This window comes from Pocillopora damicornis, chromosome 8 (assembly GCF_964200805.1).
Source record: "Pocillopora damicornis chromosome 8, jaPocDami1.2, whole genome shotgun sequence".
Taxonomy (NCBI): Eukaryota; Metazoa; Cnidaria; class Anthozoa; order Scleractinia; family Pocilloporidae; genus Pocillopora; species Pocillopora damicornis.
The window spans coordinates 7,532,435-7,556,026 of NC_142677.1; the positions used below are offsets into that span (position 1 = coordinate 7,532,435).

At 36.9% G+C, this 23,592-nt stretch overlaps 4 protein-coding genes across 7 annotated transcripts in view; 2 read left to right on the plus strand and 2 right to left on the minus strand.

The window, feature by feature from the left end:
• The window catches only part of LOC113680191 (serine/threonine-protein kinase mTOR), a 31,017-nt gene extending 20,591 nt beyond the window's left edge, over positions 1-10,426 (minus strand). Inside the window, exons 1-17 of the mRNA XM_089180642.1 lie at positions 10,049-10,426; positions 9,529-9,761; positions 9,201-9,302; positions 8,957-9,058; positions 8,435-8,578; positions 7,548-7,763; positions 6,840-6,952; positions 6,468-6,513; positions 5,799-5,932; positions 5,357-5,485; positions 4,747-4,814; positions 4,438-4,533; positions 3,130-3,213; positions 2,621-2,745; positions 2,068-2,179; positions 1,427-1,533; positions 1,186-1,284 (exon numbers count right to left, since the gene is read on the minus strand). Coding sequence (XP_089036768.1) covers positions 1,186-1,284; positions 1,427-1,533; positions 2,068-2,179; positions 2,621-2,745; positions 3,130-3,213; positions 4,438-4,533; positions 4,747-4,814; positions 5,357-5,485; positions 5,799-5,932; positions 6,468-6,513; positions 6,840-6,952; positions 7,548-7,763; positions 8,435-8,578; positions 8,957-9,058; positions 9,201-9,302; positions 9,529-9,761; positions 10,049-10,259 — 2,121 coding nt within the window. The 5' untranslated portion in view covers positions 10,260-10,426. The remainder of the gene's footprint in view (positions 1-1,185; positions 1,285-1,426; positions 1,534-2,067; positions 2,180-2,620; positions 2,746-3,129; positions 3,214-4,437; positions 4,534-4,746; positions 4,815-5,356; positions 5,486-5,798; positions 5,933-6,467; positions 6,514-6,839; positions 6,953-7,547; positions 7,764-8,434; positions 8,579-8,956; positions 9,059-9,200; positions 9,303-9,528; positions 9,762-10,048) is intronic.
• A 1,209-nt stretch (positions 10,427-11,635) lies between these two features.
• On the plus strand, positions 11,636-12,592 carry LOC113680209 (melatonin receptor type 1A). Its single transcript, XM_027197226.2, has one exon. The coding sequence runs from the start codon at positions 11,636-11,638 to the stop codon at positions 12,590-12,592; it is 957 nt and encodes a 318-aa protein (XP_027053027.2).
• Positions 12,593-14,904: 2,312 nt separating this feature from the next.
• LOC113680221 (uncharacterized) lies at positions 14,905-18,377 on the plus strand. 2 transcript variants are annotated; one of them, XM_089180659.1, is made up of 5 exons: positions 14,905-15,136; positions 16,080-16,345; positions 16,605-16,719; positions 17,208-17,613; positions 18,131-18,377. In XM_089180659.1, the coding sequence occupies exons 1-5, from the start codon at positions 15,043-15,045 to the stop codon at positions 18,354-18,356; spliced, it is 1,107 nt and encodes a 368-aa protein (XP_089036785.1). In that variant the 5' UTR covers positions 14,905-15,042; the 3' UTR covers positions 18,357-18,377. The 2 variants fall into 2 exon arrangements, with proteins under 2 accessions (XP_089036785.1, XP_027053036.2); XM_027197235.2 differs by having other exon boundaries at positions 16,092-16,345; positions 17,208-18,377.
• A 307-nt stretch (positions 18,378-18,684) lies between these two features.
• LOC113680223 (insulin-like peptide 03) lies at positions 18,685-23,217 on the minus strand. Of its 3 annotated transcripts, none has more exons than XM_027197238.2 (3): positions 22,652-23,217; positions 20,789-21,026; positions 18,685-18,899 (listed from the first exon to the last, which is right to left on the minus strand). In XM_027197238.2, the coding sequence occupies exons 2-3, from the start codon at positions 21,024-21,026 to the stop codon at positions 18,742-18,744; spliced, it is 396 nt and encodes a 131-aa protein (XP_027053039.2). In that variant the 5' UTR covers positions 22,652-23,217; the 3' UTR covers positions 18,685-18,741. The 3 variants fall into 3 exon arrangements, with proteins under 3 accessions (XP_027053039.2, XP_027053040.2, XP_027053038.2); XM_027197239.2 differs by lacking the exon at positions 22,652-23,217 and adding an exon at positions 21,332-21,569; XM_027197237.2 differs by lacking the exon at positions 22,652-23,217 and adding an exon at positions 21,418-21,564.
• Between the last annotated feature and the right edge of the window lie 375 nt (positions 23,218-23,592).

Consider the following 23,592-nt stretch of genomic DNA (forward strand, 5'->3'; position numbering starts at 1 on the left):
CAGTTAATTGGACATTTTATCATGTGGTATTTCAAAAATTTTAATCTCACAGTATTCTTAGAACCTGTGTGATGCAGTTTTTTTATTCATTTTGGAGGGTATTGAAAACTGTCCTCCAAGTCTTTCACCCTGTTCCCAGCCTTTTCCTGTTTCCAGTGTTTCAGAAACAATTACCTGATGTAATGTTCATCATTGTTATTTCTGTGTTATTTGCTATTAGAACCATAACATACAGAGTTGTGGTGGTTTCAGCATGACCTCGTCTTTCTTCTTGTTATTGACTCCTTGTGGTATTCACTGATTCTTTTTTGTTATATTTATTTACCAGATTTGCAGAATTTTTTGCAGTATGCAATGTTCAGAACCCCCCTCCTACAGGTATATTATAGGCAAGTATCATTCACTTTGGGACTCCATAGGTACAGTAATTAATTTTTTGCAGACAGTACTTATGTCTGCGAAAAAGAACCTTATGTTATCAATTCAGGAACATGTGCAGCTTACTATACAAGTATGTTAGTATAATTACTCTGGTGATTATAGAGATGTGTCCCCTCTGATTGGTTTAGGTATAAGTCATATTTAGCAGGAGTACTAAATTTAAAAATGGCTGCCTAGTGTTTTGTCAGTGTTACTGAGGAAGTGATGAACAAGGTAACAAAAATTTAATTCAAAAGAACACAAAAGATGCTATTAAGTTTGGAGAAACCCTTTTCAAAAGAAAGAGGTTTTAATTAAATGAATTTAATTAAATGAACCTATCAAATTCCAGTGAAAACTGGTTCTTTATCTTGATACAAGTGATGAAAACAATTGAATCAGAATGGTTTCTTCATCAAAACGAACAACAGAATTCAAAAGGCACCAATGAAAGCAATTAATATACTCATAAAAACAATTATTTGATTCAGGCTCAGTGAATATTGCTGAATCTCGGGATTATTCAACAACATTCACTGTGCCCTTGGCAAACAATTGTTAATTATAGAGAAATTTTTAGAGACCCCTTCGTCTTGAGCAAAAACAATTTCTATATGACTCCAATAAAAACATATAGAATTGAGGTGAGCAACAATAAATACCAACTGTTTGATAGATACAAAGTATAAAAATCCAATGAAATTAACATTGTGATACCAACAACTACAGGTTACTGAGAAAAAATACTATTAATAACTGCTGTACCTGAATAAGAGTTTTCCTCAGTGATGGCATGATATAAGCTGGATTCAAACTGCTAAGCCTTCCAATTGTACAGATGGCATGTTCACGAATTTCAAACTCCTGTTAATAATGATAACCAACTTCAACCCACTCAGATAAAAGTTACAGTATATCAATCAACATATATAAATACTATGACAATAAACTGCAAATGTACACAGTGTATAGTTGTACAGTAAGTTTCTGTTTCAATCAAACATACCTCATCATTAAGAGCCACAAACAAAGCTGATAAGTTCTCTGCCTGGGCTAGGTGTGCATCAAATCTCTCATCCAAGGATGACAACACACAAAAACGAATGTCTGGGTCTGCGGCCAAAACAGTTGCAAAAAATTATGTACACATACAAAACCTTCATAGTGCTTCCTGTATCATGGTTTGCATGAATTTTTTTTTCATGTTACATGTATGAACAGGTTGTGATAAGAAAATGTTATAAAATGTACGATGTGAACTGAGAAGAATTGGAATAAATGCCCTATGCTCCCATGTAAAGTTTTGAAGTTTGAAACTCACTGAGACGAGATGTCCAGCATTCTGAGACATATATGAGCCAATTTTCTTAACATTAGAATCAGTTCAAAAGACTTATTATCTGTCTTTGATCACAATTCACGACATAGCCAATCCAAAACGGTTTGACAGCCAGTGGGTTTTTGCAACCTACAGCATCATAATTATACAAGAGACTGCCAGAAATAACATCAAAACCAACAAATCAATCATTTCAAAGCAATTAATGTCAGCACAATTATGCAAAGCTGTGAGGATGACTGTGGAAAAGCAGCAAAAAAGCACCCTAGGTACCTCAAAAAAAAAAAAAAAAGAAATCTAAAGCATACCTGGGTCAGTTATTCCCACCATCAACATCTTAGACAACACCTCAGACACAACTTGTGTTGAGCTGGCACTGATGTTGGCATGATGAAGAGGAGCATGTGGTACAACCATAGGCTGCAAAACAAGCATTATGCAGATAAGGCTGAATAACATACTGCACTCATAGTACTGCTCAAATGTGACTTGACAGTCTCCACTCAAAACTCAATCCTCAACTTTGAAACTATTGAAAATTCAGGCTCAAGTAGCAAGAATTGAGGATTGTAAATCAAGGGTCAAGATGTTCCAGGAAGTTTTGAGGAAATGATTTCACTCTTGTCCGCAAAACAATACCAAAGGAAAAATTGCTTGCATGTGGCTTCATGAAACAGAAACTGCTTGCATGTACAGCTCTATGCAAATATTTCTGATCAGTAATATCATGACTTGTTCATCCTTCTTGTTAGCCACACTTTGAGATTAAACTCAAAAACTCAACTGTAATATATAATTATTATTAAAATGACCATTTCCCCTGTTTTGTTGTTATAAGTAAACACAACAATTACCACTTACATGGAGAGATGGTGACAAGAGCCTAGAGCAAGTTCTGACAGCTTCTATGCGGATATCCTTATGCTCACTTGCCAGAAAGGTATCAGCACAATGACGAACAAGATTTCCATGAGCCAGCAGATGTCCTGTAGGTGAAGAGTACATTCACCCATACAGTGTTAATGCTTGTTCATGGATACATTACACTACCCATACGGACCATACTCATCATCAAGTCAGTTTTACGACTCATTATGACCCGTGGTATTGGACAACCCTCAACTGAAAGCCACATATTGCATTCTTCATCATAAAACAAAGGGATTCAACTTAAATGGTGGTCGAGAGAACACCAATCAGAAGTAAATCAATTCTAATGAAACAACCATTAACCACATGTCAAGTAGTTTTAGTGAATGACTGTTCAATTTTGAAATGTAAATAAATAAGACTATTGTACATTACTCAATTTTTTTTAAATTTTGGATGGTTGTTGGCACTATCCAGAACTCCTTACAATGAGCTCTCACCATCAAAATCAAAGGTACCCAAGGTCCTTAAAGCCAAGACAGTGCTGGTCACATCCAGAGTGTCAAACAGTGAATGAGATGAGGCTGAAAAAAGAAAAAATAATAAAAATTTCCATGTCAGCACAAAAGCTAATAAGTACAAAAGTTAATCAGTATCAGTACATTGGATACTCACACTTTTCTTACAACTTGATGACTTTTAACTTAGGCTTCCATTTGCCCTTTACACCCTAAAATAAGATATTTACATTCCCCATAGTGCTCTTTATACATTTCTTGAGGTGCCAACAAGGAGAATTTGTTTACCAATCAAAAGCTTCTTTAACATTAGTGATCATTTCCTTTATTCTCATGACCTTAACATGTGATTCAGGGGTGATTTTGTAATGAGAAATTAGTTGCAAGTCATTCTTAGGGTTTAAAGGGTTATGTGGGAAGGTTTGTTTTTCTTCCTGTCCCAAATCACCCTCTGACATTTACTGTGCATGCACAAGGTTAATATGATGGCTCAGTGGCAGAGCACATGATGTTTGGCTCTGGATTTGAAGCTCTCAGAGGATTGTTACTTCACTTTTGAAATGCAACTGACTTTTCCCAGTAAACACAAGAGTCTTCTCAAAGATGTAAGGGATGCTAAAAGAGTTCTACAAGCAAATTCTCTTGAGTAAATCCTTTATCAAGCAACCTTCAAGATTTAGTGAGCTATCTAGTACCAAGTTTCAAGCACCAAAAGGATCATCTATAACTACCAAAACTGATGCTTTTGAACACTTAAACATACCGAACTGCACTGTTGAAATACAACTGAATTTTCCAAATAAACACAGAAACAAAAACCTCAAGCAGTTTTTGGGTTAACTGAATTAATTTCTTTTTCATAATTTTTACTTTTGTATTGACTTAGTGGAGTTTTTATCGCCTTGTTTTTATCTCTACAATTAAAGTAATAGGATATGTACTGGTAGTGGTCAAGCACTCCATGTCTTACAAAGATGGCTACCCAGAGACTGCTTTTATATTCAACATTTGATGATTGTGATATCTTAGCTTGAAGTACATGAAAATGTTTTTATCAAGTTGGCCTGTTAGTTGATGACTAAGCCATAGAGAAGATCAGGGAAGGTGCAGTGAGCACATGTATCCATACAACAGTCCCAGTTTGTGAGCCAGAAAGCCATGACCAAAAATGTTTTGCTGATTTCCAAGTAACAAGAACACTTGGTCTTAGATCAAGGGTAATGAATGCATTCCTCAACAGATGCTCATATACATTAAGTTTAACACTACTGAACAATTACCCAGCCTCACCTGAAGGAGTTAAAGTGGGTGTGGCATTTCTCGGTGCTCCAGGATGTCGTGGAGGCTTGTTCATCAAGATAGTAGAGAGCATTTTGAGGAGACCATCTGAAAGTTGAAAACAAAATAAAAAAATTAAAAATTACAACCAGATTTGTGTAACAGGTTAGCCCTTCATGATAGTCACCAAGCTAAAAATAATTGTCACAGTAAGTTTTACTTCAAATCCAAAAGCAAAAGGAAAAAGTCAGCCACAGAATCAATACATGAGCAAAAAAATACAATCATGCATTTGTTATTGAGTTTTCATTTGGCACAAACCTTGAATACTTTTCTTTAGTTGTGGTACCTGGTGTGCTAAGTCATGTAAACATGCTGTAAGGGCTGGGCTGTGATATTACAAATAAAATAATATAATATGAGAGCTAGGTTCATGTTATAATCAGGTCCATCATGACTAGTTGAAGAGATTCACATTAAATCATATTCAGTATGAGAATAATCATCAATGCTCACCAACAGACCTACACTGAACATCTACATGTACTAACAGTGAGGTTCGGTGACATGAACAGGCTGTTATTGGTAGCCCTTCAGCATGGGTCTTTCTTTGCCCACCGGAAAGTAAGAGGCCTTGAGAAATTTAAGGCGGCAAGAGGTATGCAAGGGGTCTAATGAAGCCAGACCCCCTGCAAACTGCTCCCAAACTCATCTAAAATCTTCCAAGGGGGCAGAGGGCTAACAATAAGACCTGCTCCCAGGCTAAAAGAAGTTGAACACCTTTATCAAGGGGATTAATCCTTAGGGCCATTTACTTAATAAAAATTGTCAAAGAAAATAACTCTCACACTCCAAATGTGATTCACTACATCAAAATTATCACCATTACTTTTAGTATTACATGTACCGAGTACAGCTGTGTATACTTTACCTCAGCCCAACAGATAACATTGGCTCTAAAAGGTCTTTAACTTCTTTTGAGATCTTTGGTCCGATGGCTCTTGACATCATTGCAACACAGGCAAACACCATTGGATCAACAGTCACTGCTTTTTGACGCCTGAAAAGATGACAGTTACAGGAATATCATTGGTACATGTAAGTTGACATGAATGTGTGATATGCAGTAAAACTGAAAGATGATGCAACAATGAAAAAAATAAAAAATGTAAATGAACCAGCTCCAATGAGCAATATGCCCTGTGGCCATAGCAAATACCATGACAACCATTCCTCAGGCCCCTTGCAATTTCCAGGTACACATTTGCATTTAGATCCTTCTTACTTAGGGATGATGTGTATACGTACAAAACTTTGTAACTGAAAAGAGTAGAGACAAGTAGAATTTACTGAACTAGAATCTCTTCACTCACTTATGCCCAAGATCCTTCATTGGAAGAAGAACTTTGACTTGCTCAAACACAGGTCCCCTGTGCTTCTCAACATCTTGTCGTACAGCAATGGCTATCAATCCAATTGCTTTGAAAGCTGAAGACCGCTCTCTTTCCTTTAAAATGAAAAATCTACCATTGACAATCTTTTCAGTACACATGTTTTGTGCTACAGTAAGAAAGTATTTCATATTTACAGATAAAAAAATACGAAGTACATTTCAGCATGTTCTTTATTCATTAATTCCCAAAATACACCGTAACTAGGAAAAATTTGTTTTCATGAACAGGCCCTTCAATGAGAGATAAGAGAATTATATGTTTATCTATCAGAACTCTCCCCTACTAGGCAAAATTCTCTACTTTCAAGTACAAGTAGAATTCTCTATTCATTAGTCAGAATTCCCCACTTAACAAGGCAGAATCCTCTGAGAAAATTTCAATAGCCTTAACTTTTCCCAATCAGGGAGAATGTTTTATTACTACTTATACTAAATCTCCTGCTAAACCATTTCTTATCAAAAACTCTGCAATTCACATAAACATGACATATCAACTTGAAGTTAAAGTTGTGCACTCTAACCTGTAATTTTCAAAAAGTACAGTCATGCACATGTACAACACATGATAATTTTGTTATGTTTTACTTACTCTTCTAAGAGCAACACTTAAGTAGTCCATAGTCTCTCTGAGGTATCTAAAAATCATCAATTTACAATCAATATCACACCCAAAGCCATGTGTACATTAAGCATAAAGTAAACATGAAATTTATGTAAAATAGAAGAAAGAAAATTAATAATTAGTATCTATAAATCCTGTCCAAAATACTCACAAGTCTTTGTTCATGCTCTTTTCAGCACAGAATTCACTTTCATTGACAAAAATTACAGATATCATTTAATACTGTCAGTAACAATTTGCTGACTCTCTGTGTTCATCAATCAAGAAGGAACTCACAACTTTTCCAGATAGGATCATACAGGTTAGCAAATATCCAATTCAAACAAATGCTTAACTTACCTTTTAACAAATCGTTTTGGTTGAAATGCAGCAAGTCTGGGCAGAATGGTCAATAGCATCTGTTGGATGGAGCTGTTCCGTGTTGTTTTGTATCTTAGAACCAGTTTGCACACCTAAAGAACATGCATACAAAGAATTAAGAAGAAAAATGGGTAAGGAGGAGTACAAACAAATTGTATTCAAATATCCAATGTAATATATAGATCTATAAATACTCTTTTTAGCTCCACACAGTTTAGCAAAGTTTACAGAACACCATTACATGAACATAACTTGTAGCAAAAAATTATGAGCATGCTCAATTTGAATTCATTTACAGCTCTCTCAAATTACAGCTCATTTAGCGCTCTCTCAAATGTCGTATTGACCCAAAGCAATCTGTTGACAAAAGTTTTCTGCCCAGTTTTCCTGAGAATGATTCCCCTCTTCTCCCTAACTATGCATTCTACTTAACAGTGTCTATAAATGGCTGAGTTCCAAACTGTCCCACAATCTCACATTCTGCTTGGTAATGCTAGCTTCTCCACCCACAACTGACCACAAGCACTGCTACTCTCACAAGAAAGAGAGCAAGTCTGACCATGGTCACCCCTTAGTCAGCACTTTGTCAACTTGTGTACAGACTGACACACTGTTACAGTACTGCACATGCACAAAAACCCAGTATACTTCACACTTCAAGAAATATAAAAGCAACAACATATTCACCTCTTCAAAGTGGTCATCCATGAAATCTTTACAAACTTTACTATGACAGATAGTTTCTGCCATCCCTCCCCCTCCAAGTAAAGCCAATGATCTCTGATGTTGGTACCCAGTCTGCAGAGCAAACTTACTCTTGGGAGAATTAATGCCTAGATCATCCAGACTAAATTGAGTTTGGGTTTGATCACAGTAGATTTCTTCTAATTCCTGTTTGGCTCTCTGTAATGGTAAAATAAAACTTGACTCAAATCCCTTAACCCTTTTACTCTCAGATCTCAAAAGTAATTCTCCTTATGGTCTGCCATACAATTCTTATGATATTAGTTCAAAGAATTTGGTATTGAATTAACTAGTAATCCCCAAATTTATATTTTTCTTCATTCTCATGACTGCTATACTTCATACAGTATTGATATTGTAAGGGGAAATTCTCTTTTATGGGAGGTAAAGGGTTTATACAAATAAAAAAAAAATGGAACACAGTTGCTTTCCTGGGTTTAAAGAGACATGACATAGGTATTTATGAATTGCATGCACAATTTGTTCACATTAAGACATTTACTTTGTTTGTTTTATTTCGTTCTTTTTATCCTTCTTTTTGGTTTTTTATCAATGACTTTACCCTTTACATTTGTTAAATTACAATCTAGAATTTTTTTAGTTGGTGATCTGAAGACTTCAATGTATGATTCAGGGGTGACTTTGTGGGGAGAAATTAGATTCTAGTTGCTCTTAGGGGTCAAAGGGGTTACATACATCACCTTGAACTGAAAAGATTATACAAAATCTAAAAGAACTGGCTAGCAATATCATAGGATTTGAGTGTTAGTTTGATGATTATCTCATACAGGATTCACACCATTATTACAATTTACAGATGTCATGCCAACCTCTCCTTCAATGCTTGCACTTCTTATCAGTTCATTCATTATAAGCAGAGATCCATGAGCTTTGTCATCTTTTGTGAGAACAACACCCTTTTCTTTGGTGTTAAGAGTGTCCTCAAACCCTCTCTTTGCCTCAGAATAGATTTGCTAAAAAAGTAAAATAATAAGAGCTTTTCAAAAAAGGAGCTTGTACAGTGTAGTGCAAGATCTTAGTCAAGTAGTCCCAATATATAAATGTGTAGTCATAATAGAGACCACTGGCCTATTATAGTCCAGTACCTCTTACTACCAACTATATCTCTTCAAATCATTCAACAGTATTGTTTAAAAGTATTGCTTTACTGTTTTGAAAATTTACCTGTCTTGCTTAAAATAAGGGAGAATGCTGTCACTACATAAGATTATCAACAGACATTAAGCACTCCACTTACCAGTAATGTGCCATGAAATTTGTTTTGCAGTGAAAGTGCTCATCACTTTGTACATGTACACATATTAAAAAAAGATTTTCCGCATAAGACTTACAGTGTACCAGATGGGGCGTTGCTGAATTTCCTTTGTTTCTCTCTGAGCCAAAATAACAAGACAGGCTTGCAAGGCTTCCACTGCACCCTCACGGATTGCTTGCTATAAACATTACATGAGATGAAAATCAACCTGTGAACACTTTCTTTGCTACATACAGAACCTCAATTCTAATTTGTAACTATTGCAATAATTATGGCAAATCATGCTTATCAAGATTCTTAATGTCTTGAACCAAATTTACCTTTGGGTCTCGTACAGCATTTGAAATATTCTCAAAAAAAGGCTGAATTTGTTGAAAGAAGAATGTTGGAGCATTCAGTGCCAGTTCCTTCAAGACCAACACCTGTAACAGAATGATGATAAAAGTTTTCAACTGAGAAGCAGAATCCTTCACAGCAATAAAATTTAGAAAATTACCCCCTTCTGAACCACAAAATATCACTAAAAGAGACAATACGAGAAAACATCATAAAAATTAATATTAGAGTTATAGTTAGCAGACGCAAACTCCACTTGAGTAGAATATAGCCTCTTGCTGAAAAAGCTTGGATAATGGTGTATGTACTTACAGCAGCATGTCGACGACCTTCATTTCTGTCACCTCCAAGCCACTCTAACGCCCTCTTCACCTCGAACTCCACATAGTCAGCAGTAAACGTCCCTCCTGTAAGAGCTAATCTTCCCATAGCCTTGGAAGCCATCTGCATCACAACTTGATCATTTGACGGTAACAGGTTTCTCAAGTAATTGGCAAACCTGCTCATTTTTGTGGTATTCCCATTGTCGATGCCAATAAGAGCCACTATAACAGAATGAAAATAACTTCAAACACGTGACGTTTTTGTATATATGAACTGTAGAAAGTCATGTTCATTTAAGTTTCATCGATGGTTCAGTCGTGTAGAAAGCAAAGTAAGGAAGTAATTGTCCGGTGGAGTCTGAGTCTAAGATCATCAACTGATCACGAACCGAATGATCTTTGTTTATTTACATGTACGTAACAAGTCTTGGAAGGCATTTGAAAACTTTTCCGCAAATACATGAGCAATGGAGCCATAAAAGAACAAAGTTTATCATAACATCACTCACCAATTGCCATAATTCCTCCTTTCTTTTCATTCGCATCAGAACTCGACACCATTTCGAAAATGTGATGATTAAGTTCGTCCATAAAACTCGTGTACTGCTCGGCAGAAGCTTCGCGGAGTTCTGTAGACACATAATGCTGCAGATCTTTGGCCGCTTGAAGCCTTGATTCATCACTGCGGCTTTTCAAACCGTTTAAACGCTGCTGCATCATTTTGAATGGATCACAAAGGAACAAGTAAGGCCATTCATGCAATCCTTGTTTAGTGTCCGGGAAGTGTTATTTATCACATGTACACCATGTTGGATGTTGGACAGAAAGAGTAGTGTCCAGATTCCTCTCATATGACGCTCATAACCCAGTCGCCACTCGTTACCCCAACCTACATGTGCTGCTTCGGTTGTCAATAAATCATTTCATTAACCGAATTTCTAGAAAAATACGCGGCTAGTATCAACAGAAGTCCTTCATCAAACTGTTAACGAACACAGGTCAGCTGCTTGACATCAAAACTTCTCACTGTGGTGAGCCGACGAAGCTTTGCTCAATTCAAGGAAACAAAATTCGAAACAAGAAATAACTTAACTCTGAGATACAAGGCGAAGCTAATGTGCGAAACTTTGAGCACAACAATTTTTAGATTTACTAGGCTTTACTTGAAAATGCCCGTTCTTAATTTATCTATTTGCAAAGACGCCAAAGTTTGGTCAGCAAAGAAATTAAGCCACGTTGCCGAGAGCAAATTATGTCTCAGTATTTTCTTTTGGCCGAAGTAAATGATGTAACTCGGGAAGAAGGACTTCTTATATTGGGGAAAATCCTGACTACGTCAGTCTTAAATTAAAAAGCTCGAACACGTCCGAAGCAGAACAACTGCTGGACAAATAATTCTACGGAGATGTATTTTCTTTGAGCGAGCCGCCGGCTTCCTAATGAAATTCTCTTTGTTTATTTTCCATTTGCGGTTTCTTCCGGGTCTCACTTCAATCCCCGAATCAGTCTCCATCTATTTACAAAAATAATGCGAGTAACCTCGTGATTTTTTATTAAAAAAAAAAAAAGAACCATGATTCATTAGGGGGGGTGGGGGTTATTTAAGTGATGAATTCAACAGAAATTTACTCGTCTCCCTTTGTCTTTACCATTCCGACTGTAAATTATTTCATGTTAACTCTGTACGACCAGTGACTATATTTACCAAAAGTGACACTTCAATACTAAATGTTTATTTAGCTGCTTATAATTTCTATGGTTTACTGAATAGTCTTTGCAACAACAACGAAAAAAACAAACCAATGGATAAAGACAACGGGGAAAAGGATCCTTCCTCAGATGAATGACCTCCCTAAGATTTTCTTAGCAGAAAAAGAAAGCAGGAATGTCTAATCCAGTGAAGAAAAATTTGAAAGCTACGCGGTTGGAAAAACAGGTGCCTTGGATTTTAATTAGCAGCAATCATACTATTTCCTGGTTAATTCATCAATGAACAGCGGCCCAAGTTGACAAAGCCAACATGAAAATTGAAAAAAGCGATTACATTTGAGTCGAGTTCAGATGCGTTTGATCTGCTATTCGGTGACCGACCTACAATGGACGCCAAGACCCTTTCCGCCATGATGTTTAAATCATTTCTCGTTCTTATCATATCGTTAACCTCAGTAATCGGTAATTCCATGGTGTTAGCAGTTGTGTATCGAAGTCAGCGACTTCGAACTCTGACAAACGCGTACATTGTAAACCTGGCCATATCAGATATCTTCATGGCCACATTGTGCATGCCATTAACGATCACTGCTTTGATAACTGTTAACTGGTCATGGGGTGACACAATGTGTAAATTCCAAGGCATCCTCGGAGTCTCACTGGCCTTTATTTCTTTACAAACCATGACGCTGACGGCAGCAAATCGATATTTTCGAATTGTACGTCCAAGAAAATATCCATCAATATTTACCAAACGGTCTACATTTGTCATGATATCTGTGTTATGGCTGGTAGGACTTTGTTTTGGTGAGTTGTACGTGTGGGCCAGCGGAGGAGAAATCATCTACATTCCAAACGCAGGAACTTGTTTCCCTCGTTTTGTCCCTCTTGTAGTTGCTGTAATTGGTTTTCTTCTGCCGTCTATCCTGATGTTTCTGTGCTATTTCTTGGTTTACAGAGCGGTCCGCCGACACTCCCTGACAGTCACATGTTCATTACAACGAGGAGACGTAAGGCCAAATTGTGAAGAACTGAACACCACCAAGCTGCTCTTCTTTGTCATGCTTGGCTTTGTTCTTTGTTGGGTTCCAACCCAAGTTATTGGAATGATCCTCGCAAAAGTTATGGACACTCTTCCTCCTGAATATCCGTGGATTTGTTTCACGCTTGTGTATTTATCCTGTGCAGTAAATCCTATAATTTATGGTGTAATGAATGCTAGATTTAGACGGGAGTTTAAGAAGTTGGTATCTTCAGCTAAATGTGGAGTAGTTTGTACTGGTAGGCATTTTAGGACAAACCCAACAAACCAACGGGAAGAATTGGTTTTACAAGTTATTTGATTGCAATATATGTTGTCATTAGTCTAAAATAATACAGGGGCTTTTTCTCCTTTATAAAAACGAGTCGGAGGGGATAAAAGTTATAGTTAAGGTTTAACGGATCTAATGCCGAGTGACATATAATTTCCTTTTAATTTTTGCATATCAATTATTTGGATGAAAAATTCATAACCTGTATAGTCACCTCGGTAGGCCGCATACAGCACGTTGTAGGGCAATATGTAACTTCCTCTTCCTTCATTTGTTTATAAGTTCAGCTGCAAGCTGGTTTGAATGGGGGCTTGCTTAAAACAATTGAGTATAACAAATATGTGTGGAAACATAAAATGCAAAAGGAGCCCACAACACAAATTACAATTTACACATACAATATACAATATAAGTTATATTTAAAAAAATACAAATATATTCATATAAAAGCAAAAATGGAAAGAACAAATTACAGCTACTGCAATGATATAGTGAGATTCGTCATGAATGACTGATAAAATGAACGGCTCACAAATATCACAATTTAAGAAGAACAATTTACACAAATATCATCACCTTGATGTCCAACTAATTCACATGCATCTCTCGAATAAACATTTCATTACCTCTGACTAATTAGAAACTAGAATAAATACCGCATGTACTGAACATAGGGAATGGCTATTGTACTTGTGCGTTGAGATGAAGAGAGGATAATGATAACAAAACTGGAACTACAGCAGAGAAATAAGCTGATAATAAATAATTTAAACAAAAAAGTCGTCGTAAGGGTCCTGAAAAGAAAGGAGAAATGTTCATTTCATTCCTTCGCTTTTTTTCATCGCAACAAAATCTACAAAGCACAAAGTGAAGACATAAAATACGGATGCAAATAAGCTCTGTCAACTCCATACGGATCAGATAAACTTAGTCTGGATCTTGAGTTAGCTATTCAATTCCTAAAACCTTGTGATTCTCTTATTTCTCAGTTGTTGTGTTCCAGCCAGGTGGACCCACTTCAACAAAAACAGTTGCTGGAACACTTTTTCTGACAAAGTAATTAGTATTCTTTTCTAAATAGAGCGCAGAATGAAGGAAAACCAGCCTTTAAAAGCCAATGAGAACTCAAACTAAGACAACCAAACTGCCTTAATTGCGGGAGATCGTACACGAGCGACCGAGTCGTGAACGGTGTTAGTTTTGTATACGATTGGTCAAGAGAGTGGCGAGAAAAAGCAAAAACAAAACAGTCAAGGATTATTTTGACACTCGCTTGAAAATTTCGATCTATAAAACTGTACATTTGCCAAAATGGCCATTATAAGACATGATATTAGTTATCTATTCTACCAAGGTGTTGATAGGAGAAAGTTTATCCATTTGTTGTCTTTAAATATCGTTATATCAGCTGGAGTCTTGATTAACGTTGCATATTTAAAAGAGGTGTGGTCAGCGTTCATGAATACAAATGTCCTAAAACCTAAATATTGCCACCAGCTCTAAATACAGATTGTTCCTTTGCGTCCATCACGCCAGCTAGCAGCGCAATGTGTATTATGCACGAGGCACTGAATTAAACTTCAATTAAAACTCTGAGACAAAAGTTATTTGGGGTTAAGGTACATTGAAGAAGTTTGAAGGTTCTCGAGATCGATCAGTTTGTACGAAGAGGCCATTCCACCAGCAGTTCAAGAAAGAAACAAGCTCATATGTCTCTAGTTTCTCTACTGACCCGGTACTGACCTTCTTTAAACTGACAGATTTTTTTTCTTGATTTGTCTCCTTTATTAGAATATGCAGAATAATATACCCGAACGATAAAGATTCTGGCGCAAATGACTTCTACTTTCATAGCACTTTAAGGTGAAAACCGCGCACGTAAACCTAACGAAGTATTCTTGTCATATTTGTCTTTGACCAAATTAAAAATTGATTATCGACGACTTGTGGCAAAAAGCTTTTTTGAATTACTTTAAAGAACACCTTTGAGTAGACTTATTTGAATATTTTCAGTATTCAGAAGAGGAAGACATTTTCAGCTTTCATCTTGTCGACGTCTGAACTGCATCCCCTAATCAGCGTGAATGCACTATAGAATGGTTTGGGAATACCACTATTTAAAACTGTCGAGCAATCCTCCTAGAAGAGTAGAAAACGAGAGGATGTTTTTGATAAGATTGACAGGACCTGACAAGAATAAGTTTCCAAGTTCCTTCTGAAAGTTCCTTCATTTCACTTTCATTTTGTTTTTGGAAATATCAAGAGATTGTGGGGATAACAAATTAAAAATTAGTTCTTCAAAACAACTTTCCATCGGATAACTTTAATCACCAGGTGAGGGCAGAAAATGTGAGTTAATTAGCGTTCATTTACACTTCTTACAGCATCATCGACGTTGCTAGGATATGTAAACAACGATTTGAGATTTCGTCCCGCTTTGTTGAAATCTGCGTGCTTCTGAAAAAAAGAACGTCTAACCAATGAGACTACCTAGGAGATACTTGCGAGTGACGCTTAAACTACTGATATTTTCGGTCCTTATGTACAGGATAAATACCACGGTGCGAACCGTAGGTAAGTGAATCGAACCGTTGCACTGAGGTGAAGGCTTACGTAAAGTGAAAACATCTAACAGATTAAATGACCAGCCCCTTCCATTACTCTTCCACCACTGTCAACATATCAGGGCGATACCGCTGCGGAATAGAAAGTGAATTAGAGTCTTGCATTTTTTTAATTCGGTAACTGCCTATCTAGTCAGTGTATTTTATCGAAGATTTGGCACTCGTTAGTCCACACATTTTATCCTTAAACCAAAACAATCTAACTTGCCAATGCAAGTCCTCTTACTAATTTGAAAACTAACACCGCAGTTTACACAATCGTGTATAATGTAGCTCTTCCTTAACTGGACTAAAGTAGATGCAAAAAGTAAAGACAAGAAAAAATCAACTTTGCTCGCCATTATTAGCTGCTCCCATTTATGGAGAGTAAATCCAAGGGAAATACCTAAATTGAAGAGAAAAACAATTTTGAAGTAAGTTCGCCTCTCTACACTACAAGCAACCGAAATTGAAAAACGAGATGGAGAATCCTTTAAGCCCTTTCCGTTTGTTTTCGCTCACTTGACCATATAAGAACTTTACCGTAGGTCGTCAAATATTCTCAAATGAGTAACTCCAGTAATATCTTATTTGGTATACTTCCAACAAAGGAGGGGTGGTATAAATAGCAAGACACAAGAGTCTCACCTGGAGGAAGAAGCGTTTCATTGTACGAATTCTGTGATCTACAAACCGAGACAACATAATGCGGAGTGTGGCTGAGATTTTACTTTTACTCTAGGAGCTAATTTCGACATGTAAAATGACTCAAATTGTTCATTATTCTCAAAACTGAGCTAATAATTTAAGAAGTTTTGACATACCATGGTTTATAGTTGCTTGTTACTCTCACGGCAAATTCAGCCCGATGTTAATTTCTCCCACAATAATTATTATGTGCCTCATGTTAACAGACTTTCTTTCAGAGGCTTGCAGAGCACTTGAATTCACCGGTCTGTTTGAAGGAGTGGCCCTCACAGGTCACTTGATAAAGAATTTGTCATTAGAGGTTCAAAACAACTGTCAACTGAGCTGCTACCTAGAGGACGATTGTGTTTCTTATAACCTTGGCCCCAAGAACACTGATGGCAAGTACGTTTGTGAACTAAGTGACTCTGACGACCAACAATTTCCCGGAGATCTGGTGCCAAGAGATGGGTTCATATATGGTGTAACTAAAGTAAGGCCCTCTGAATTTTAAAAAATTTCATCCTTAAATCAGTGGTACCGATAATATTATTTATGACAATGTAAAAACTGGCGTTTGAACTTCAACATCAGAAAGCGACCAAAGGCTTCTCCTTTTTAAACCTTAGAGCTTCTGTATAGATCGTTTTGCATAGATTTGTATTGAAATATCGTTCAAATTATCAATGATCGTTAAAACTGGGGTTTGAATATCCGAAGTGACCGAACACTTCTCCCTTTTTAACTCTTAGAACTTTTGTTCCAATTCCAAGTGTTCTGGTAATGGTAAATGTCAGAATGGATTTACGGACAAGGGATACCGCTGCTTGTGCCAGAAAGGATTTGTGGGTGATAACTGTGAGAACGGTAAGGAAGGTTTAACTGCAGTTAAATAATAAGCATGAAGAGAATGGTACTTGGCACAATATGATATCTATAGACTTTACTCTATATATTTGTTTTATATGAGATCGCTGACCTAAAATTGAATGTTCCACCTTCTCAGCCCAGAACCATACAAAATGAAGAGGGGGGGGGGGGGGAGATGTACAGTGGAAGCACCCTTCCTTGGTATTTTTTAGATCTTTACCCCTCATACTGTTCGCAGTTTCTCGGTTTTTCAATTCTACTTTATTTCATTTTGGATGAAATAATTGTTCATACATTCACCATATGAATAAGCTTCCTTCACTACTTATATCTGGTTCTATCTAATTCTTACGACATAAAAAAATTTACTCGCGAGTCCCTGATCAATGAAGTGAATACTACTCCGACAACCCCTCCCTAAACTTTAACTCCCCGTCCCCTTTTGCTAATCCTGCCTACATTTCCGAAATCTGCTTGTTTTTAAGGTTTTAAAATAGGGAGCTGGCTCAAGGTAAATACCAATCCTCTTTGTTTTGGAACACGTAATGACGATCATGGATCATTTACCATTGCAAAGGCTGGATCCATTTCTGCCTTGAAGCTTGTTCACATTTCGGGTGCCTTGACCTGCCACAGTTCGAGCACCAGATCGTTCTGGGGTTGTGAAGTGTCCAGTTACGGGAAGAAGACCCTCATGACTCTGGTCACTTACATCAACCGCACTGTTTTCTTACCAACGAGAGAAACAGCAGACATGGGCGAGCCCGGCCATACGTGCGCTACTGAATACATTTACCACCTTCAAGGCTTTGATGACGTCTCCACAGAAATAATATTCAACACGAGCTCAAAGACTCTACCAGTTAAAATGAACCAAGGGTTCCAAATTTGGTATGGCCAAGATTTAAGTGATTGCAGTGAGATCAACAACAGCGGTCAGAGCTGTGTTAATGTGTATGTGTGGTACGATACTATTCATTAACGGGGCACTGTCTCTTGTCATATCAAAGTTTATAACTGCAATTGAACTGAGTGCAATTTGTATAGGTAATCACATGATTTCGAGCGCATTTTGGGATAAATCAGCACGAGTTAATTTTTCAAAGGCTCACCAAATTGCATGAGCCCGTGAGACTCATGAAATTTGTAGTCTTTGAAAAATTTATTCGTGCTGTTTTATCCCAAATTGCACCGGAAAAATCGTGTGATTTCTAGTTAATGATATAAAAGCAAAAATGTGACTCTGTTTTCCTTTTTAGCTGTTTTTATTTCGTGTCATGGCTTACCAGTTCGGCCGCTTGCCTTTGCCTCGTCACTGGAGTCGTCCAGCTTTTCCCTCTAGATGTTCCTTAAAACTTTTGAAACATCTCTCAACAATAATTGAGCGTTTGTACTCTTTCTCTGTTAGGTGTCAGCTGACAGCAGTAACTCATTACACGAAAGCAATCACACTTGTAATCTTCCCCGTCTTTCATAAGAACTGTTGTGTAAAACTCCTCGACAATTTTATTCGGGGCTTATGGTTCATAATTACATATCCGTTTTTGGAAGCCAGACTTTTAGCCACTTGTTTTGCCCCTGTTAGTTTTTTTTGTATGTTTGTTTTTAGCATTCTCCCTCAAACTCTGAATTAAAAACTTGTTACTTTCTCCTCACCTGTCCGCCATTTTGTTTAGTTGTCTTTTCGCAACTTATCTGTCAATCAATTTAATTCCAACTTTCTGGGTTACCCTAAACAAATCAACATGCTTAAATTTTTGCATATGTATTATTAGGTCTGAAATCAAATGCGTGATTTCAAAATCACAAGTATGACTTCACACCAAAATTGCCGGACGAAAAGTTCATTTACCACTTCACAACATCCATTTTGTATAGGTAAAAACATGATTTCGAGTGCAGTTTGGTGTTAATAAGCACGAGTAGATTTTTCAAAGACAATAAAACCGCGTGAGTCCGTAGTGCGTAATTGCGTATTTTGTTAACCTTTATTAGCGCCCCAGCCGTTTGCTACATGTATTAACAGTATTCATTTATCTCCTCTACAACACATTTCTCGTCACAACATTCGACGACAATGTCAGTTTGTGATCTCTTAGTGTGGATCCGGTTGCGAGGTAAATACAGAAACTTTGACGCCTCATCCTTTTTAAAGCTGATGTCACTCAACGTTAGACCTACAAGGAAAGCAAACATTTAGAAACAAGTTTATCAAGTGAGCTCATTTTCCGAATCGAATTACAATTCCAGAAAATAAAAAGATTAAGAAAAAAATTTGACTTTGTGGATAACATGTAGTAAGAACAGGCACGGTTTTTTTTTTTCACTAAAATTTAGTTTTGGTTTGACACCTACTTTGACGCTACCGCCATGACATAAAATATGCACCGTTTTATCTCGGCTCAGTGAAAAAATTCGAACTTCATCCCCACGATATTTTTATTCAGACTGGCTAAAATAGGGTAGAAGAGCATGGAAATATAAAAACAAGCCGTGGCTTCCGCGGACTTCAGGAATTTCAATTTACCGAAGTGATTGTTTGAAACTTGCATTCCGTAATTTTACTCTTTCATGAATAAGCAATCTTCGACCATTTATGATAGTTTCTTAACCAAACTCGATTTGGTGTCTCTTGAGTTAGATGGGACTTCAAAATGCTTCCACATTTCCTTGAGCATCTTATCCTTTAGAAATGAAAGTTTGCTTTAAAATTCCATTTCACAAAGGTTGTAGACATCATACATCACTGTATGCTTGACACCAATTTCAGACTGTTACACTGGCTTTCTTGAAGCATTTGTTCATCTGTTAGCGAGGCATACTCTAGAGAGTGGCGTAAAAATCGCAGGATTTGAAGCTTTGAAAGCCATTCCATTCGATTACACATTCGTGTGCCATCGGTGTTGTGAGCATTGCAAGCTACGTGTGCAGGATGCTCCTCCCTTTTTTTTTACCAAATCAATAATTCATCCCGTTTATTCGTTTGTTTTGTTTTGTTTTTTTTCGAAAAATATCTTATTTCCGACGATTTTATGCTAACTTATAGTTTATAGACACAAAAGAGGGGACCTTTCAATAAAAAAAAGTTCTCGTTACGAAATTTTATTAGATTTAAGGTTACATTTTCGAATAAAAAGGGCTACACTTTCAGTGCTGTTAAGATGAAGAGTTTCTAAATGAACAACATGAAATATTCTGAATATACCTGAATCTTGTCATAGCTATCCTGGCCTCTGAAGTTTTCCTCTTTCTTATAATTGACTGATAGACAAAACAATAGGTTGCCTAGAGCTAAGAGTCAGCTTTCGGCAGCTCTGTTTTTCTACATGAAGTGAGTGAAGATTTTTCTCAACTTAATGATGTTTTGTCTTATTGCAAGTCAAAAAAAAGCTTTTATGGACTCAAATCACGCGTCAGTCATAAGCTGGCCATATAAATTTCGTTTATTTTTGAGACCGCTCCATATGCATCGTTAGTTCGAATTTTCGAAAATGCGTGCAGTTTGTTGGCCGGCTATTCAAAATTTTCACCGAAACCACAACAAGTTTTTACATTCCCATGCTCTTCTATCCTATCTTAGCCAGTCTGAATAAAAATATCGTGGGAAAGAAGTTCGAATTTTGTGCTGACCCGAGATAAAAAAGTTGCATTTTTCAGGTCATTGCGGTAGCGTAAAAGTAGGTGTCAAACAAAAAAAAAATTCAGTGAAAAAACTGTTAAAATAACAAAACTTACGTGCTTTGTTCTTATGAAGAGTTGATCAAAATATGTGAAACAAAACAAAACCCTCAAACTAGAATTTTCTGAAAAAACGAATCGGCAATTTGTACCATTTTGATAATCAGTGTTATTAAAAACGGGCGTTTGAGCTTTGAGCTGAAGCGATTTTCGCTCAGAAAAAAATTATTTTTCTATATTTGAAAAGACCAAGGCGGTTTCGATAAATTTTAAGACTAAGATAGATTCCTGGACAAAGTTTGAAAGAAATCGATTTTCGACTCGAAACGCACCGCTTCCACAGAGACTGCGTCTCAATTTTGCTGATGAATAGGACAGAACGTGATACCTGTCTTTGATCGCTTTTTACGACTGTCGCAAACTTGTTCGATCACGGTCGGTATATCATCGCCACAATATGCGTTACAGTAAACCGAGGGAGGAGAGTGTGTTTCAGACGTTTTACATCCCGTGTACGGTGCTGTAGTAGCTGCAATGGCTTTTGGACTTGAATCTGTTTGTCCATTGATGTAACATGGAATAATGATGAACAGTCCAATCAGCACAAGAAAGTGATCCATACACATCTAAAGAGAAAGACAAAAATCAATTTAATGTTGTTAACCTTATTTCGAATTACAGCTGAAAATCAGCACTCACAGAGATGTCTTGAACTTCTTAAGCTCGTACGTTTGGCTTTCGCAAAGTAGAAGTCTTTCTTTCAAATCTAGTCCTAACGTGCATATGGGTGCATAATTTACAAACGCAAAGGGGGAAATTCCCTTAAGACCTGCATTGGAAATTAAAAACAAAACATAGAAGCCAAAGACGTCTTTTAAATTCGCTTGGTGCTTCAGTCATGCTTTTCGAGTAGTCTAGCTGTTTAAAATACCTTCTCGCTCGTTCTCTCCCCTTCTAACACAGTTTCTTTGCCAAATCATTACGGCCATTTCATCTGAATAATACTATTTTATAGACCTTATTATTGATGAAATCATTCGGAATTTGGCTGATATTGGTCATCTGCATCTTTTCTAAAACAACAATTGGCCAGATAGGACTACCACAAAGAATGTAGACATTAAAAATGTAAAGTTGTGATCTAGAGATGAGGATGTAAAATCTAAAGTAATCTTGGGACCAAAAGCCGGGTTATATATAGAATCATCAACATGACGAAGCAACATCAAGCTGCCAGTAAACACGACTTATAATCAATCAAACGACCAATTTATAAGTTGCTGCTGTTTGAGGATAGTGAAAGTGCCACCTTACTTAATGCACAATACACGAGAAATGACGAAATGGGCGGAATACTCAAAAATAAACTACTTATTATGGCGTCAACTTAATTAAAGTAGGCATATCAGTTTCTTCCCTAACAAAGGGATCAATACGGTGATACATTACATTCTCGACACGAGGTCACTTAAAAGAAGATATTTTTCAAAACCGTTCTTTTAAAAACAGGAAAACGTTTCAATTACCATTTCGCTAGAAGTAATGTTATGCATATAGTGCATAGTTTCGTTTGATATTGTGTCATATCAGACAAAACACATGGTTTTAGTTTTTTTTTTTAAGTTTAAGAAGCGTGAAACGTATGACTATCCAAATCGTCATCCTTTCATTCAAATTCTTCTCAAGAATGAAGGAAATAAGTATAATCTACTTCCCTTTTCAGAGAAAGAAAGAGTAGAAAAATTAAAAACGTCTATCGAACCCGGGTTCAAACGATTTCGGCTGTGTTTAGGCGCTTCACTAAATGTGAATCCCAACCCACGGAAAAACATGATATTATAAAGCACTGCTAGCGTTTCCTTGTCACTATTATTTGTTTTTCTCTCATGCGATTTAGAACCCGCTGGACGGCAAGAAAAAAATTTTAATCATGTTTCAAAAACCATGCACTCATGCGAGAAATGTGCTTTGTTTCGTTGTGTAAAGAAGACTTAAATTTAAAGCCTTTATTTCAGAATTAAGATTCTGATCTTCGTTTCCGTTTCTCTTTGCTTTATTTCCTATTTTTGTTGAAAGTGTAACCGTTATGAAATCTCTACATGAACAAATTGTTACTACTAGCAAATTCTATCCAAGCTATGTTTAGTGTTGCACAATACTCAAACATTCGTGGCAATTCTGGTTGCTAGAGGCGATATCTTCCCTAAGAAACGACTAGCCCTCCCTAACTTGACGCAGTAGTCAAACTTACCTGACGAGGAAGAACTCTTAAAACACGATGAAAATTGATTTGCTTTCTTCTCTCCAGTATGACCTTGAGTCTGTTTAGAGACAATCCCACTGTGGATCTCTCCTGCTCATCGCCTTTTCATCTCCTCCAATGCTAGTTTTCGCTAACCACACAATTTACCTCACTGACCGATGTTTATTCGCTCTTCGATATGTCGTGTGGTTTTCACTTGGCGATGCAAGCTGTGAGAGATAAGATCTATTATGAAACTCCTCGATAGAGAGCACTATTTTAAGAATACCTATTTGGATTTGAGGAGCGCTGCACGTAACGCCTTTATAGGCGCGGTTGGACAGTTTTTAAAGCACTGGTTTGCATTCAGGAAGCAAAATGTGGTCGTTGTTCTGAGTTGTTTGAGTTTCAGGCGTTAACGTAATGGAAGCGAGGAGGAGCGTCAGGTGAAATGATACACGTGTGTAGGTTTAATATCAGCTCAAATATCGTGACATCATGAATTTGTGTTCGACTGCTGCTTTTGTTCTCCCTTGTATCATTAATTGAAAGTGGTAGGCGGTTGATGATACATGCCAAGATAATATACTTCCTCTCTGAAAGTACATTGAAGTGCGTGGTGTTAAGCGGTGCTTAAGTATTTTGATACAGCATTTGTGACAAGCTGATTGAGTTTTGTTCGAATCATATTTAGCGCCGGTTACTCTACTCAGTGTGTGCACAACACCATTAACACATTGTGACAGTCGTATTTCAAAAGTTGATTTATTTTTGAGTACTACAGGGAAAATTTATTTGAAATAACAGACTTAAGAAGAAACATATGAAAAAGTTAAAAGGAAATGCAAAATTGTGCTGACCAATGTAGAAAAAAAAAAAAAAGTAATGCATGTTTTAAAACGTTATGTTCTCAGTCTTGTTTTGAACTAGGCTTGCGTCCCACAAACAAG